The following is a 17,432-nucleotide window of genomic DNA, read 5'->3' on the forward strand; positions in this document are numbered from 1 at the left end:
AACTCATTTCTGAAAGTATTTGTATGGAGTGTAGCCATGTATGGAAGTGAAACATGGACGATAAATAGTTTGGACAAGAAGAGAATAGAAGCTTTCGAAATGTGGTGCTGCAGAAGAATGCTGAAGATTAGATGGGTAGATCACATAACTAATGAGGAAGTACTGAATAGGATTGAGGAGAAAAGTTTGTGGCACAACTTGACCAGAAGAAGGGATCGGTTGGTAGGACGTGTTCCAAGGCATCAAGGGATCACCAATTTAGTATTGGAGGGCAGCGTGGAGGGTAAAAATTGTAGGAGGAGACCAAGATATGAATACACTAAGCAGATTCAAAAAATGTAGGTTGCAGTAAGTACTGGGAGATTAAGCAGCTCACACAGGATAGGGTAGCATGAAGAGCTGCATCAAACCAGACTCAGGACTGAAGACAACTACTACTACTACTACTACTACTACTACTACTACTACTACTACAACTACAACTACAACAACTACAACAACTTGTAGCACTACATGAAGTTTCCACTGTGACTTGTTACTCCTGTTACCCTATGAAAAACTACTACTCACTGCACTGACATCACTTTCACTGGGTCACGGAACAACTATTTTTGGGACAGATGTAAAATTAAAGGTCTTGCTGTGAGTGGTGATAAAAGTTGTGATTGTTTCCACAAGATCAACTGCTGTAGGACTACTAACGTGCACACTATGGAATGTGGAATAGGTACTTTTGCTGGAGGAGAGACATGAGGGGGAAGGGGGGTAAAGATTTTATGGTATGGTACGGTGGGTGGAGTGAGCACCTGGTTGGGAAGAGGTTGTGTACCATACACAGAACATCCTAAAAGCTAGTTAGTTTAGAATGCTCTTAATTTGAGGAATAAAGCAAGATAACAGCACAAACTGGTAAACCAACCTACTGATTGAAGGTCTTTTTACTGTACAGAGGAAGAAAATGGTGTGCAATGAAATCTTTTTTCACTTTACATTTCAACAAAGATAAATGTAAAAGAAGATTGGAACTAAAATTTATTCCATATTTTGTAGGGGGAGTCAGTTCATAAAGCTTTTGTCAATATGTCTATCTAGATCTACATAGTAATAAAAAGTGCAGCCTTTAATACAAGCCATCCTCTTTACAGTCACAATGTAATGAATCCCATACTGAAATCACATACAAAGAGAATGACTGACTGCAGAGAAATCTTAGCTTTCTGCCAAATTCTAAAGCACCATTTAAAACTGTAAACCTTCATGAACTCTTATATTTAACTGCGAAGATGTAAAAGTAATACTTAAAACTGCTCTGAAATTGAGAATGGTGAAAACTCAGAGTTCATCATGTAAGGGGAGATAATATTAAATTTTGGAGGTGATCATTGCAAACCAAAATAAACTCATTAATTTCTCTCTTCTTCCTTCCATATAGGTTCAAAGCTTGACAGCGAGGAACTGATCATTGACTTGTTGGGGAAAAAGACTTTGTCCAAATTATTTATGGAAAAACTGTCTAGTCATGAAGTCAATTCAGAGACCTACAACAACTTGTATGTGTTTACATACAAGTACAAAAACCAGGTTGTAGTGACAGACTGATCTATGGCTTAGATCATTTATCACTTAAAAAGGAATAATAATAATAATAATAATAATAATAATAATAATAATAATAATAATAATAATAATAATAATTTGTCACTGGTATCACATTATAGTCACCATGGTTGTTTACAGCATTTGTCGCAAATTTCCTAAATCACTGAAAGCAGACAACTCTTCTTGAATATTCCTCTGCACCCTACTGTCTTTGTCCACTCTACTTGCCCACCATGTTTCTTTACTAAACAGTAAAAACAAACACACATGGTGTGGAATGCCTCTGCAAAAGATCCAACAATGTTTTCCTGCTATAAAATTTAATCATGTGATGTATTAATAAAGTGGATCGAAAGCACAGAGACTGGTAGTTACTCGACTTTGTGTTAATGTAGCAATTATTGTCTCTTTCCAAATTTCATCTTGTGCAGTTCACAAAACTCATTTACTTTTCAGATAAACTCCACTTACTTGACATATGAATTACTTTTCAAATTATGCAATAGACCATCGTGATAAATTACAATGGAACAAGTTTGTAAGCTGTAAATTTTCTTGTTTACTTCATTTCCCTCCAGTGTGTCGTATGTCGGCTTTTAATTCTTTCCTCCAAGAAATGATGCTCAATTTTTCCATGTGCAATAGAGCTGCACCTACTCTGCTAGTAAATTTAAGGATTTTTGCAAGAGTAAAAGCAGAAAGATTAAACCTTCAGTCCACACTGTACCAGCCAAAAGTAACAACAGAAAGACAGTGCTTCATATGTTCACAAAAATCTACTTTCTTTCAACATCTAGAGTACTGAGCTAAAGAGGGTCCATAATGATTATGTCAGTGCATACCTTTAATTTTGATTACTAGTAGACAACAAGCAAACAACCACCCTGAAGTTAAAATTGTTTGACAGTCAGAAAAAAGTAGAAAATTATGTTCATTACCAATCTTTCAAACGCCACACAAAAAGTTGTTACACAATTTTCACTGGATGTGTTAAAAGAAAACATTTGAATGGCCTAATGAATGGACACGATAGGAACAATTTACAGTTTATTTCCTTTTATGTTGTCTTACAAATGTAATAGTTGGGAAGACATTCAGAAACATACTTATGCCAGCCTGAAGATCCAGCATGTGCCAAGAGCATTACACCGCAATATCAGTTTCTTACATAGAACAGATACTCAACAAAAATGGAACGAACTTTGTGTAACAACATTCATAACAATGAATGAAATGAAATGTGTCTAAGATTCCCTGTAAACATGACAGTGAAGACTTCAAAAACTTAGAAATGCTGATCACCATTTTATAAATACTATGCCTGGTGCAACCAAATTCAATAGCATATTATTAAAGATGTCACACAGTATATTACAAATAATATATGCAAAATGTACAATGTATTCAACAGATATTCACAAGTAATGATTGTTGTAAGTGCTACCTACACCAAAGGATGTTTACACAGCTACAAGAAGCTACAAGCTATATACCTATTTCTTTCAGACTGTTCATTTACCATAGGCCTCCAGAGAAAGATCATAGAATTAATAGTGCCAATAAATGTCTACTTTATGGCCAAACATGTCGTTGCGGAATCAATAACTGTCTTGGGTGCATGTGTACTAACATTTGAAGACAATAAATGCAATCTGTATACACACTTCTACAACACTGTCTTAGGAAAATAAAAACATGGATATGCACCACTTTAACATAAGTTTTAACTGCACCAAGGCGAATGTATCAGGCTTTTAAATCTGTTACTGCATTAGTGGACGCTTCGGGCAATTTTAATGATGGCTCGAGTGTAATTAACGCCAAATATTGAGTCACCTAGTAAGTCTAAATTTTGAAGGAGGAGGACAGAACCCATTATGCGTAAGTTTACTAGTAGGAAAGTCGACTGAAATCGTTTCCACGAACAGTTCTCTAGTTTCAGAGGAGTTAATGGACTGTGTGTGTGTGTGTGTTAAAAACATGCTCTGGCATGGAAATGAAAAGCATCTGGGAATTTGTTAGCAAAGTCTGGAAAATAGCACCGAAATGGGCTGTGTGGTGGTGTAAGAAAAAGTAATTAGGTCCTAATCAATCAAAACCAGAACACCGAGACAGTCGCTGCTCATTGCGAGAGCAAACAGAAGTCGCGAACACACAAAACTAGTTAGGTCACTACTATGGTTCCAGTAAAGCAGAAATAAGAGCTGGCTGAGCATATGTGAGACAACATTAACAACTTTCAACTGACTATGCAAACACCACGAAACTGCAACAAGCTCAAAAAAATTTAATTGTAAACTCTTCATAAAGCACACGTACTGTGCAGAGTTACCGTCGGCCAGTAGCATATGTTGCGTACTTTCAACTTTCGATGACGCTCTCATCTTCGAGCATACGATACTTTACAACACATACACACTCATTCACAATTATTCCCAACAGGAACAAAGCGTTTACCAACAACTAATCTCGCAAACTCGCAGCCTTGTATTATTTGATAAAGTACCGTTAAGTCATACATCAAATCATTATACCCATCACAAGACGTAAAACACAGTACACACATCATCCCGATATTATTACGATACAAGTTTCACTCACCTCATCTTCCAGTTCACTTCTTACACAGATGCAAGCTGCTCTCCTCCTAAAGCCTTCTTCGTCGTAAATTCGAGTGGAATTTGGTTTTTCCTTTACCATTTTAAACCGGTCTCAGTAACAGGTTAATGTGCTGGAAACGAAAATTATATTCACTGTACGCATAAAACTTTCTCACGTTTGGTCTTCACCGTTGAAAAATCCTACGGTCCCCCATGATTTAGGTTAACCTTGAATAAAATATTCAATCCCATAGTATAACAAACTGTATTCTAGAAACAGAAAAGTGTAATAAGCTGCTGAGCACTGATAACAGCACCCTTACAAGTAGACACTACGATAGCGACATCTCCTTACTCTCCATGGCAGTAACCTACTGCTTCTTCGTGAACAGTCGATCAGCTGGAGGCAGATCGCGGACTCGGTGACTACGTTAGTCAGTTCCAGTAACCATTTGCAGTACTTCTGGTTATCGTCAGAGTAGGGTGGCATATAATGCTTGACAAGACAATAATTTTCATCACGCTTTAAGGCACTAATTATGGTGACAATTAAAATGATTTAATGGCTACCGGAATGCTCTAAAAGGCTGTTCCTCCGTTTTCTGGTGTATTTAATTTCAGTTTTTTTTCTTTTTTTGTTAGTAATTGCCAAGACAGAACAGCCCATCATTATGCAGTAATCTGTCGACAGTATATGACACATACAACTGAGTAATCCAACAGTTCTATTAGCGTTAACGATCCCAAATTTCAAAAAACTTTACTAAGTTCGTTCGTGGTACCTCGGTACAACGAATGTCCAAAATATCAAAAAATTGCGCATTTCTTAAGCAAAGAAGATTCCTTAATGAGAAACATATCAGTTTTTCTTCTATAAACGGAAAATATACATCCTTTTTTCCACACACGAATGACAGATGCTCACCAGACAAACTATAAATTTGTAAATACACACATCACAAACACAAAATCTTCTGTTAACTCATTTATAAATTATTCAGAAATAAACTTATCATTCATTCAAAGTACACATGCTGAGATCGTAAATATAATTTTTTTGCCTCACTTCTTTAATTTCGTCATGCCATTACATCAAAGTTCCAATAATTAATTGTAGGCCCTACTGATCTCCCACATGATATGAAGGATTGGGATTGGTTATTATGTGTGGGTATGAAGAACAGCCAAGTTGTTCAATCGCTTCTGTCCCATTGTTGATTGGATATATAATTTCAGACGTCTAAGGGCGCTAAATAATTTTTTTTCTGTTGTTGTCGTGATTGGAACTACTTGGAGAAGTGTAATGCACTTCACTACTTCACATGACATTTTTCCAACTGCAGGCTCTTGTTTACTGTACTTTCTTGCATCACACAAGCTTTTAAGACCAGTTATTTTTTATTGGCGATATTGGCTAACATTTACAAGTGTAAGGGCAGTCTCTCAATGTCTAGGTCATTTTTGAAAAAACTCAATTGATTTTTCCAAATTTGTTTCACCAATGTTTACTAAAAGCAAGCTCTCGTATTCAACTCCAGTTACCTGTGTGAGTCCAGTTGAAGCAAACCTCTCAGTAATGCAAGATTGCACCATTTCACAAACTTCAATGAAAATATCTTTGCAGCATTCCTTTGGGATTTTGAAAGTGTGCTGTCAGCTGGCTATGTTGTTTTCATACTTCTTTGGTGTACTTCAATTCTGAGGAAGCGAGGATCATAAATTTGTGAAGGTTCTTGTTTTAAACACTATTCCCCAAAGTGTTCAAAACTATTATGCCTTCCATTCTATATACAAATCAAGCCCTCATATATTTTTTTCCAGATCAGCAACACTTGACAAATCAAGACGAGCATAAACATCTTTTAAAATACTAAATAGAGTTCGTGATTCAGTGTTGGGGGTCTTGTATAAGCCAATAAAGTCTTGGTTGATGATTAAGGAATCATCGACAATACAAATACAAAATGACACTTGTTCGTGAGTCGAAGAATCACTTCTTTCGTCAACCATAATAGCAAAATGTTCAGTCTTCTTGACTGAAGCCAATACCTTTCTCAGCACAGACTTTCCTAGTAGATCAATGATCTCATTTTGAATATCGTGGGACGTCCACTTATACCCTCACCACCTAACCAATCTTTAAACTCAGGTATCTCATTTTTTCGGAGTTACAACAACTGAAAAAAAATTGAGTATACAACTTTTTTCCCTCTAATTGCTAATCCTTGTTGGCATAGAAATTGCTTGGTAGTAAAAATTGTCTCAAGAGCTAAACTTCCTTTCTTCGTATCACTGTCTAACTGTTCACTCAATTTGGAGGCCACACTTCGGTTAGTGATAGAATTTAGTTTTAGAACATCTTGTTCATGCGTAAACATATTTTCATGAAGACAGAATTTTTCCAAAGCCCATTACCAGTCAGAAAACTCTACAGAAGTAAATGTATCATCTTCTTTCTTTTTTAAAGAAAATTGTAATAGATTTTTAGCGTCTGCCTCTTTGCAGGTTTTGCAAAAACTTTTTCGGTAGATGCTTCACATTCTGGCCATGTATATTTGATCAACCAAGACTTCTGAAATGATCTTCCGTTACTGGATTGTCCAAGTTTTGGCTGTGAACGGTTTTTGCCTGAAGACGACGAAGCAGTTGACGACATAATAATTGTTGTAGGTTGACTTGCAAAAACTTTTTCGGTAGATGCTTCACATTCTGGCCATGTATATTTGATCAACCAAGACTTCTGAAATGATCTTCCGTTACTGGATTGTCCAAGTTTTGGCTGTGAACGGTTTTTGCCTGAAGACGACGAAGCAGTTGACGACATAATAATTGTTGTAGGTTGACTTGCAGTATCCCGAACTTCCAAGCGCTCCTTTTTGGTAACAAATTTATCTGTTGCAAACTTAATTCACAATACAATAAGAGACTAAAGTAAACGAATAAGATATAGTCATACAAAACAGTCCACTAGACACTGAAGTCGGAACGCTAAACACGTCTGCAGCATGCACTGTACGAAACTATCCACATTGAATGACTGCGACAGTAGGGTGGGCTTTATATAGCGGCGTCACAATGCCTCGAACCGTCAAGGTGACCTGAGGCGGAGGGTTCCAGGCACCTCTGCTTCAGTCCCTTTGATACCGCTGTGGCCTCAGCGCTGGCCCGCCGGCGCCAGACTTTACCCGAAGGTTCGCGCACTGGGAGAAATTGTAAGTGTGACCACAGCATCATAACACTTTTATGATTCACACCACTTGTTTTCAGTTAAGTTGTTTCTACCATAATAATTATTTGTTTTAACTCATTACAGAATGTATTTTAAAAGGTAACTGTCGTCAAACAAGGAAAATAAAAAATTCCAACAAAATTTTGTGATTTTACAAAGCATAATTTAACTAATAATTTTCTTAAATTATTGGGGGGGGGGGAGGGGGGTTCTGCCTTAGAAGTTTGATTATTGTACTTTTGACAATAAGCAGAGCTATAGTACTAAGTCAAATGCTTTTAACGATTTGTTTATTTGTAACAGCAAGTTAGACTCGCACAGCAGTAAGGGGCGGACATCAACTGCACCCTGCCTATTCTGGAGCTCGAGCGCGTTTATTTACTTCTTGGCGCTGTTTCCTCTACTGGGTTCATTGCATGGCAATAAAGATGTAAAAAGAAATAAGTATTGAATTGTAACATTGACTCAAGGTAGCCTACACATTTTTAACCTGCCTCTGTTTTGTCCTCTGTAGAAAATATTTCAAAAAACTCTAGAAGTTCTTTGAAGTTTTTCAATGTTCTCAAGATACTAAGAGCTTGCATAGTCCATCGAGCTGGACAAAGGTGTCGTAGACCAGCTTCGTCATTGGCACTCTCACAGCATATGCTTTTGAAATGTCCCATCCTTTTGTTTGATTCTCTTACGGCGTTTATTAAGTGCTTGGCTAAAGCCATAATATACCTCATAGACGTAAGATGGCGGAGACGGTCTACAACTGCCAAGTGCAGTACACATAATGTGCTTTTGGTTGTATATCCAAAACTAACATTTTTAGTTTTTTGAATTTACCTCTCATATTCGAGGCACCATCATAGCACTGTCCTCTTAAGTTATCCATTGACAAATCAAGACGAGCATAAACATCTTTTAAAATACTAAATAGAGTTCGTGATTCAGTGTTGGGGGTCTTGTATAAGCCAATAAAGTCTTGGTTGATGATTAAGGAATCATCGACAATACAAATACAAAATGACACTTGTTCGTGAGTCGAAGAATCACTTCTTTCGTCAACCATAATAGCAAAATGTTCAGTCTTCTTGACTGAAGCCAATACCTTTCTCAGCACAGACTTTCCTAGTAGATCAATGATCTCATTTTGAATATCGTGGGACGTCCACTTATACCCTCACCACCTAACCAATCTTTAAACTCAGGTATCTCATTTTTTCGGAGTTACAACAACTGAAAAAAAATTGAGTATACAACTTTTTTCCCTCTAATTGCTAATCCTTGTTGGCATAGAAATTGCTTGGTAGTAAAAATTGTCTCAAGAGCTAAACTTCCTTTCTTCGTATCACTGTCTAACTGTTCACTCAATTTGGAGGCCACACTTCGGTTAGTGATAGAATTTAGTTTTAGAACATCTTGTTCATGCGTAAACATATTTTCATGAAGACAGAATTTTTCCAAAGCCCATTACCAGTCAGAAAACTCTACAGAAGTAAATGTATCATCTTCTTTCTTTTTTAAAGAAAATTGTAATAGATTTTTAGCGTCTGCCTCTTTGCAGGTTTTGCAAAAACTTTTTCGGTAGATGCTTCACATTCTGGCCATGTATATTTGATCAACCAAGACTTCTGAAATGATCTTCCGTTACTGGATTGTCCAAGTTTTGGCTGTGAACGGTTTTTGCCTGAAGACGACGAAGCAGTTGACAACATAATAATTGTTGTAGGTTGACTTGCAAAAACTTTTTCGGTAGATGCTTCACATTCTGGCCATGTATATTTGATCAACCAAGACTTCTGAAATGATCTTCCGTTACTGGATTGTCCAAGTTTTGGCTGTGAACGGTTTTTGCCTGAAGACGACGAAGCAGTTGACGACATAATAATTGTTGTAGGTTGACTTGCAGTATCCCGAACTTCCAAGCGCTCCTTTTTGGTAACAAATTTATCTGTTGCAAACTTAATTCACAATACAATAAGAGACTAAAGTAAACGAATAAGATATAGTCATACAAAACAGTCCACTAGACACTGAAGTCGGAACGCTAAACACGTCTGCAGCATGCACTGTACGAAACTATCCACATTGAATGACTGCGACAGTAGGGTGGGCTTTATATAGCCACGGCGTCACAATGCCTCGAACCGTCAAGGTGACCTGAGGCGGAGGGTTCCAGGCACCTCTGCTTCAGTCCCTTTGATACCGCTGTGGCCTCAGCGCTGGCCCGCCGGCGCCAGACTTTACCCGAAGGTTCGCGCACTGGGAGAAATTGTAAGTGTGACCACAGCATCATAACACTTTTATGATTCACACCACTTGTTTTCAGTTAAGTTGTTTCTACCATAATAATTATTTGTTTTAACTCATTACAGAATGTATTTTAAAAGGTAACTGTCGTCAAACAAGGAAAATAAAAAATTCCAACAAAATTTTGTGATTTTACAAAGCATAATTTAACTAATAATTTTCTTAAATTATTGGGGGGGGGGGGAGGGGGGTTCTGCCTTAGAAGTTTGATTATTGTACTTTTGACAATAAGCAGAGCTATAGTACTAAGTCAAATGCTTTTAACGATTTGTTTATTTGTAACAGCAAGTTAGACTCGCACAGCAGTAAGGGGCGGACATCAACTGCACCCTGCCTATTCTGGAGCTCGAGCGCCTTTATTTACTTCTTGGCGCTGTTTCGTGTATTGAGTCCCTCTTACGAGATAGCCATGGCAGAGACATACCGCCAGACATCGATCAAGATTGCATTCCAAGAAGAGTATGCACGACCTTACGAAATTGAGAATTTTATATGGGATGGCCCTTGCCTGGATCCACTTTTCCTCACTGGGAACGTTGTATATGCCAAGATGTGCATTGAAGAACTGTGTACCGAAATAGTCAGCTACCACGAGCGAAACCGAAAGTTTAAGCGCACCGATGGACACATAGGTGATGTAATGACTGATCTCGGGGGTTTCGATCTGCGTACGATAAGGGCTTTCGAACTCACGGGATGTCGTCATCTCGTCTTTTAAGCCGAGTGCCAATGTATTCAGTCACCTGCATGAAAAATGGAAAACCTTTGAGACCTACACTGTACTCAACAGCGTCTGTCAAGTGACAAAGTGCCGTCTTACTTGGTTATAGGTGGATGCAGGGCCATCATTATGTATGACAGACAGCCCTGGCTGCCGCCAGGGGGGGCATGTCCACCTAAACTGTCTCCACCTCCGCACTGTACAGACAGCACTCAATGACGCCGCTTCCCCTGCACCATTCACAGTTCTTCTTGTCACCTATGCTGCAGTCACAGCACGAAGTGCCACTCTTCCACATGACCCATGCAACCCGTCACAGGTGATGACTACCACTGTGGAGACTAATCCGACACTTTTCACATCAGTGGAACCAGAGGCACTATGGGGAGGACACACTCTCTTGCCAACTACCTCTGACCGCGAGACGAGGATGGAAGTGACGCCTGGCGTTGTACCGACTTCCGCCTTTCTTCCACCTGGCAAGGAGACAGTGGACAACCGTTTCCATTCGGACACAGAACAGCATGTAAGCAAACAAATGGCCCCACGGAAACTCCAGAAGCGGCACCGTGCGCCCTCGGATGATTATCTTCAAAGAATAGGGCCACAAGATGACGACAACATGTCCGATGATGCAAAGTCATCTGACGCGCAGATGTCGGACGATAATGTTCCGCCAACTCACCCCACGACACCTTCAAGTCGTAGTGATGCAGTGGTGCAGAACCCTCCCACAAGCGTCCTCGGTGACGTCATTCCTGCTGTGTCGACTCCACCTGTGTGCACAGTGGACTACCCGTCACGGGACACCACGTTTGTACTTGCGAGCTCTTGGAATGGTGACGGGAATGACGCCATGCTGCTGGCTGATGCTGCGGAAGGACTTGTCCCAATGCAGGCGTTGGGACAGCTGCGACACGGTGACTGAAAATGTGATGGATGCTGCCGCTGGTCTGCCCCTGACGGCCGACACCGGAGCGGACGCCACCTTCCCTATGGACGTGGCGATCCAACACTACTCGCTGGCGACTCTCAGCATCAATAACATTCGTGCGCGTCATAAGCTGACGGTGTTACAAGATACACTGAATGCGGCGAATATAGTCCCTGTCCTCCTCCAGGTGATGTATGTCGAGGATTTCGTCGGCCCTTTCAGAAACACTGCTCACGTCTGACACGCGCCTGCCAGTGGCAGTGGCGCCGCAATCCTTTTCTGTGATTGCCTGATTACTGAAGACGCCACATTCCCACCTGATGCGAGAGGCATGGCGCTCACTCTGCATGACGCCAGAATTGTAAATACCTATGCGTTTTCTGGATCAGGACGATACTTGAACGGCCAGCTTTCTTTGCAGATGTGGTCAATCTGTTCTTTATGGATCGACAGTATGCCCTAATCTTCAATGGGGATTTGAACTCCACCCAGGCTCCGAAGGACCAACTGCCATATTACGTTCCACATCCAGCGCTCTCCATCATCACTACCAACTTTTGCTCATAGACACAAGGGAGTGTTTATACGGCGACAGCGCGGGTTTCACACACTATACCAGCCACTCCTGCAGCCATATAGACCGTGTCTATCCCTTGTGGACTATAGTTTGGGGCACACGGGCCACTGAAACGTGGCCCTTTCCTTTTTTTGGCCATGCAGCCTACATATGCATAGTCACCTTGCTCCACCATGTGCTATGGCATGGGCAAGGCACTTGTAAATTCAACGTGACACATCTATACTGAGCCTGAATGCTGACAGCTTGTGGAGGCAATGTGGATGTCTCATGCACCTGTCAGCAAGAGGTTTATCTGACTGCACTCTCATGGTGGTTGCCATGTGCCAAGCTGGCTCTAAGGAAGGCGGTTCATGGTCATGACAGGGAGATCACTGCCTGTAGGTGACACTCACTAGATTTTACTACTGTATTCTGCATGACCATTTCACAATGCTGCACTCACCTGCCCATCAGCAAAAGCACGGATCACAGCACTCATGACACAGCATATCAGAGGACAGACATGGACCATGGACCATGGACAGAATGAACCATGAAGGATCGTCGATGGATCACATCATCATGGAACACAAGCATCAGTGATGGGTGCTGATTCATGTTGTAGCATTAGCTGACGGTCTTTGTGTCATAAGACAACATGCGATTGGAAATGCTCTCCCCGCTCACTATAGTCAAGTGTCCACAGACCACCATCATCCCCCAGATGTGACTGAAGAAATCTCTCGCCTTATATATGGCACATTACCGCAGGACGCGCATTTGGCATTACTTGAGGACGTGAGTGAGAAGGAGATCACTGCAGCTGTACCGTTCAGCGAGCCCAGACCCAACGGCCTGCCGTTACAGTTTTACAGGACCTACTGCCAATTACTGACGCCTACCTGGACAGACATATGCCATGACTTGATATCCCCTGAAGTACAGCTTTCTGGTGTCTTCGTTTCCTTTCCGTAAACCAAATGATGGCACCTCTGTCAGTGACTATCGCCCCCTATCACTGCTGAACTTTGATGTGAAGAATTTTACCCAGTTTGTCGCAGCACATCTCAAAAAGGTGGCCTGATGTGTGGTGACCCACGATCAAACCTCATGAGGAGGATGTCACAACATCCAGACTGCATTATGTCGGCACTGTTACATGTTCGCACTTGCAAGGAAACAGTGCATCACAGGAGTACTGACCTCCCTTGATTTCAGCCAGGCCTTCACCAGGGTAGATCACTCCCATCTGACAACGGTGATGATGAAGATAGGATTCCCAGACACCTTAGTGGAGACCATAATTCGTCTGCTCTGGGGTACGACATCAAGGATCGTGTACAATGGTCATCTTATGCCACCCATACTGGTACAACAATCGACGTGGCAAGGATGCCCTCTTTCTGTGATCCTATACACTCTCGCCATAGAACTGTTACTTTGAGTTCTCCGCAAATGCCTTACCAGGATGGCTCTTGGCAGACACATATTTTGTTGCATGGCCTATGTGGATGGTCTGGTCCTCCTCCTGTGCAACAGCAATGATGTTCAGACAGTGCTGAAGTGGGTGGAGTACGTCAGTGTTGCATCAGGCAGATGTTTGCATATAGGCCATGGCTGCCCAGTGAAAGCGTCGCTCGCTTGCAGATCCATGACGTGGTATGATGTTGGGTATTGATTTTACAACTGACTTGTGGTGATTAGTGGCCCTTAATAATAGATGCTTATTACACCAGATCCGAGCAAAGCCCTGTGATCATCAACGTTGAACCATAGACATGGTGCAAAGAACATGTTCTGCTAATGTTTATGTTGCATAGTGAATCCTGTATATGGCTCAGACATTCCCCATCCTGCCGTCAGTGACCAAATGCATGTTGGCTGCATTGGATTCCTTTGGGAGTCAAGGCCTGTTATTTAAAGTCAGCTATGAGTCCCTCGTCCTCCCAAAGGACAAAGGAGGTCTCAGTCTCTGTTATGTCTGCCACTGATCAATAGCCCTCTTTGTAAGCATGCAAGGCAAGATGCGGCGGCCCACTCCAACATGCCTCACCATCCTACTAATGAGGGCGCCCTTACCCTGAGCTCACTTGTTGCCTGAGTACTGCTGACAGACGTCCCAGCACCCTTTTTTCATTTGAGCTGTTTCTTTCTTGATTATAGATACATCAGAACCATGCTTCTTTGTCCATGCCTACCAATGGCCGAAATAATGTATGCCCCGCTCCAGTCGCGGCTCCTGCCGAATGTGCTCGAAGAAAAATATCTCCTCGTCTCGTGGAATGCCATGTGGTGGACAGTGCACATCTCTATGCTTGTGCGGGACGTCCAGACCACATGGTATGTAATGGTTAATGGGATGCAGGTCTGTCATTCGCTTCTTCACCAGATCCACCTGGCGCCATCACCATTATGTACCATGTGTGGCTTGCAATATGACAATGACCAACGACTTGTGTGTAGTGAGGCAAGTAATGTTTGGCTTTTGGTCCGCCAGACGCTGGCATTCATCACACTCACAGCTCCTGACAGCCCACAAATGATTCTCTTACTGGACATGGACTATTTTCCTGTGCGAAGACCTACTCAGTGACTTGGATTAGTAGGCATGAGGTCGACTACCTGTTTGGTGGTGGTGACAAATAAGCCATTGATTTCTGGCAATACATTAACGAGTGAAAATGTGCAATAGTAAATAGCCCAAAGTACCAACAACTTTCTCTGGAGCACTTTACACAACCCCTCCCCCCCCTCATAGCTGGATCATCCACGCAAAAAGTAGCTGACAGTTGACCCTTCTTCCATTTTATAGAGACAACCCCTTCAGCAGTTATTCACACACACCTCTAAGAAGATGTGTATCGATGATCTACTGAAGTGTCGCCACAACGCGCAATTTTCTTTTTTGCCAATGTTGAAAGCAATCGCCAGTCTTGAAAGGACATGCTTGTGTGACAGAGTTGGATTCATGTATGATAAAATAAATAAAATAAAATAAAAACATTTAAATTTTTTAATTAAGAAAGAAGTACCTCCCATGTATCCTCTTTTACTGTTGTTGTTTTTTTCCTTTTTTGTTAGAAGTTGTTGGAATCTACCATAACAGTGTCCAACACCAGAAGTGGTGGAGCTTTTCTTTTGAGGCATCTTCTGAAATACTTAGGGCAAAAGTAGCGGTGACATAAGCTTTCCTTTTTTATTGTAGTTTTAGGTAATTTCGCCAACAGCCTTGCTGCAGTGGTAATACAGGTTCCCATTACATCACCGAAGTTAAGTGCTGTCGGGCTGGGCTGGCACTTGGAAGGATCACCACCCAGTCTGCCGAGCATTGTTGGCAAGTGGGCTGCACTCAGCCCTTGTGAGGCAAACTGAGAAGCTACTTGATTGAGAAGTAGCAGCTCTGGTCTGGTAAGCCGATATACAGCTGGAAGAGCGTTGTGCTGACCACCTGCCCCTCCATTTCCGCATCCAGTGCACCTGTGGAATTAGAATGACACGGCAGCTGGTCGGTACTGTTGGGCTTTCCAAGGCCTGTTCGGACAGAGGTTGGTTTAGTTTAGTGTTAGGTAATTTCTGAATTAGTAATCAACACATGATCAGCCTTGGTTTAAAATCACACCATTGCTTAAATTTTGATTAATAAAAAGCATTGGTGGCTGAAGGCGTCCAGCATATGAAGTCGCCCTCATTCTGCCAATGGCGTTGCCAAAGAGACCAGAGGAGTGGATAGAAGCTGAAGGCACTCTCTTGTCCTTTGGGTAGGAAACTGCCCCTGAAGGTGGAAGAATCAGCAATGAGCAATCGCGTGAGAATGGAGAAGGCAATGGAAACCACTACATTAAAGAAACATTACATGTATTCACAGGACATGTGGCCTACAACTGAAAAAGTGTCGTAATGATCTCTCCATTGGCAAAAATGGAAAATTCATCTACATCTACATCTACATGACTACTCTGTAATTCACATTTAAGTGCTTGGCAGAGGGGTCATCGAACCACAATCATACTATCTCTCTACCATTCCATTCCAGAACAGCACACGGGAAAAACGAACACCTAAACCTTTCTGTTCGAGCTCTGATTTCTCTTATTTTATTTTGATGATCATTCCTACCTATGTAGGTTATGCTTAACAAAATGTTTTTGCATTCAGAAGAGAAAGTTGGTGACTGAAATTTCGTAAATAGATCTCGCTGCGACGAAAAACGTCTTTGCTTTAGTGACTTCCATCCCAACTCGTGTATCATATCTGCCACACGACTGAACGATTTACTGCAAATTTTTACACAATAACCTGTGAACATTTAGACGAACATGGAATACAAATTTTTCATATATGTAATACATAAATACAAATGTCATATATAAAAGGGAAATGTAACAAACATTTCTTGACTGATTTGCTTCCAATTTGATACGAAAATCTAATGAACATTTCGATCAACATAGACAATATATTTTTTAAATATTTGTTGTACAGAAATATGTTTGTTATATGTAAAGATGAAACAATGTAACTAAAAATTTCGAAAAGTTCTTGACCAATTTACCTCAAATATATAAATATATTTGTGTCATATAAAGGGGAAACAATGTTAGCAAAACATTTGGAAAGTTCTTGATCGATTTGCTTCAAATTATTACACAATACCATAATGCGTATTTGGAGGTATATACACTATAAACTTTAATACACACACTATACAAATATAAAATATTATGTAATATATAAAGCAATACTGTTGATACTGAGAATACCTTGACTGATTTAACATAATTTCTTAATATTCTAATAAACATTTGGCCACACACACACACACACACACACACACACACACACACACACATATATATATATATATATATATATGTGTGTGTGTGTGTGTGTGTGTGTGTGTGTGTGTGTGAGTGTGTGTGTGTGTGTGTGTGTGTGTGTGTGTGTGTGTGTGTGTGTGTGTGTGTGTGTGTGTGTGTTAAAGAATATATATAAAGCTAAAATCATATCTAGACAACTCCTTAAACCTGTAAACAAACTTACAACATGGGAATCACCAAATTCAACTTTGAGTGACTTCCAGATAGACCATGTTGCCATATCTATGGTATACTCAACATATGAACAAGAAAGGGATTTTTTTGAGTCAGACCACCATCTGATACAAATAAAGATTTGATTTCAACCTAACAGAAAGAAACCACCAATGAACAAGAGTTGATCCAGAGTACCTTAAACTTAAGAAGAGGGAAATTCTCCAGGAAATTGGGCAATCAAATGCAACAAACTGGAGGAACTTGCAGAAATACTGAAAAACACTATGAAATGTGGCAGACACCCAAGAAAGAGAAAACACAGACGGTGGAATAGTGCATGTGATCAAGCAATAGAAGAAAAAATACAAGTTTGCAAAACTTTCGGTAGCAACAAACCCACAGAAGAATGGAAGGAATTTTTGAGAATACAGAAGAGATCGTCCAAGGCAATATGAATTT

At 40.7% G+C, this 17,432-nt stretch overlaps 1 protein-coding gene across 2 annotated transcripts in view; it reads right to left on the reverse strand.

Moving 5' to 3' along the window:
• Nucleotides 1-4,662, reverse strand: part of LOC126353829 (diphosphoinositol polyphosphate phosphohydrolase 2) — a 140,364-nt gene extending 135,702 nt beyond the window's left edge. Inside the window, exons 1-2 of one of the 2 annotated variants that reach the window (XM_050002961.1) lie at nucleotides 4,523-4,662; nucleotides 4,201-4,330 (exon numbers count right to left, since the gene is read on the reverse strand). In XM_050002961.1, coding sequence (XP_049858918.1) covers nucleotides 4,201-4,299 — 99 coding nt within the window. In that variant the 5' untranslated portion in view covers nucleotides 4,300-4,330; nucleotides 4,523-4,662. The remainder of the gene's footprint in view (nucleotides 1-4,200; nucleotides 4,331-4,522) is intronic. The other variant, XM_050002960.1, reaches the window with a different exon arrangement.
• Between the last annotated feature and the right edge of the window lie 12,770 nt (nucleotides 4,663-17,432).

Source organism: Schistocerca gregaria, chromosome 3, assembly GCF_023897955.1.
Source record: "Schistocerca gregaria isolate iqSchGreg1 chromosome 3, iqSchGreg1.2, whole genome shotgun sequence".
Taxonomy (NCBI): Eukaryota; Metazoa; Arthropoda; class Insecta; order Orthoptera; family Acrididae; genus Schistocerca; species Schistocerca gregaria.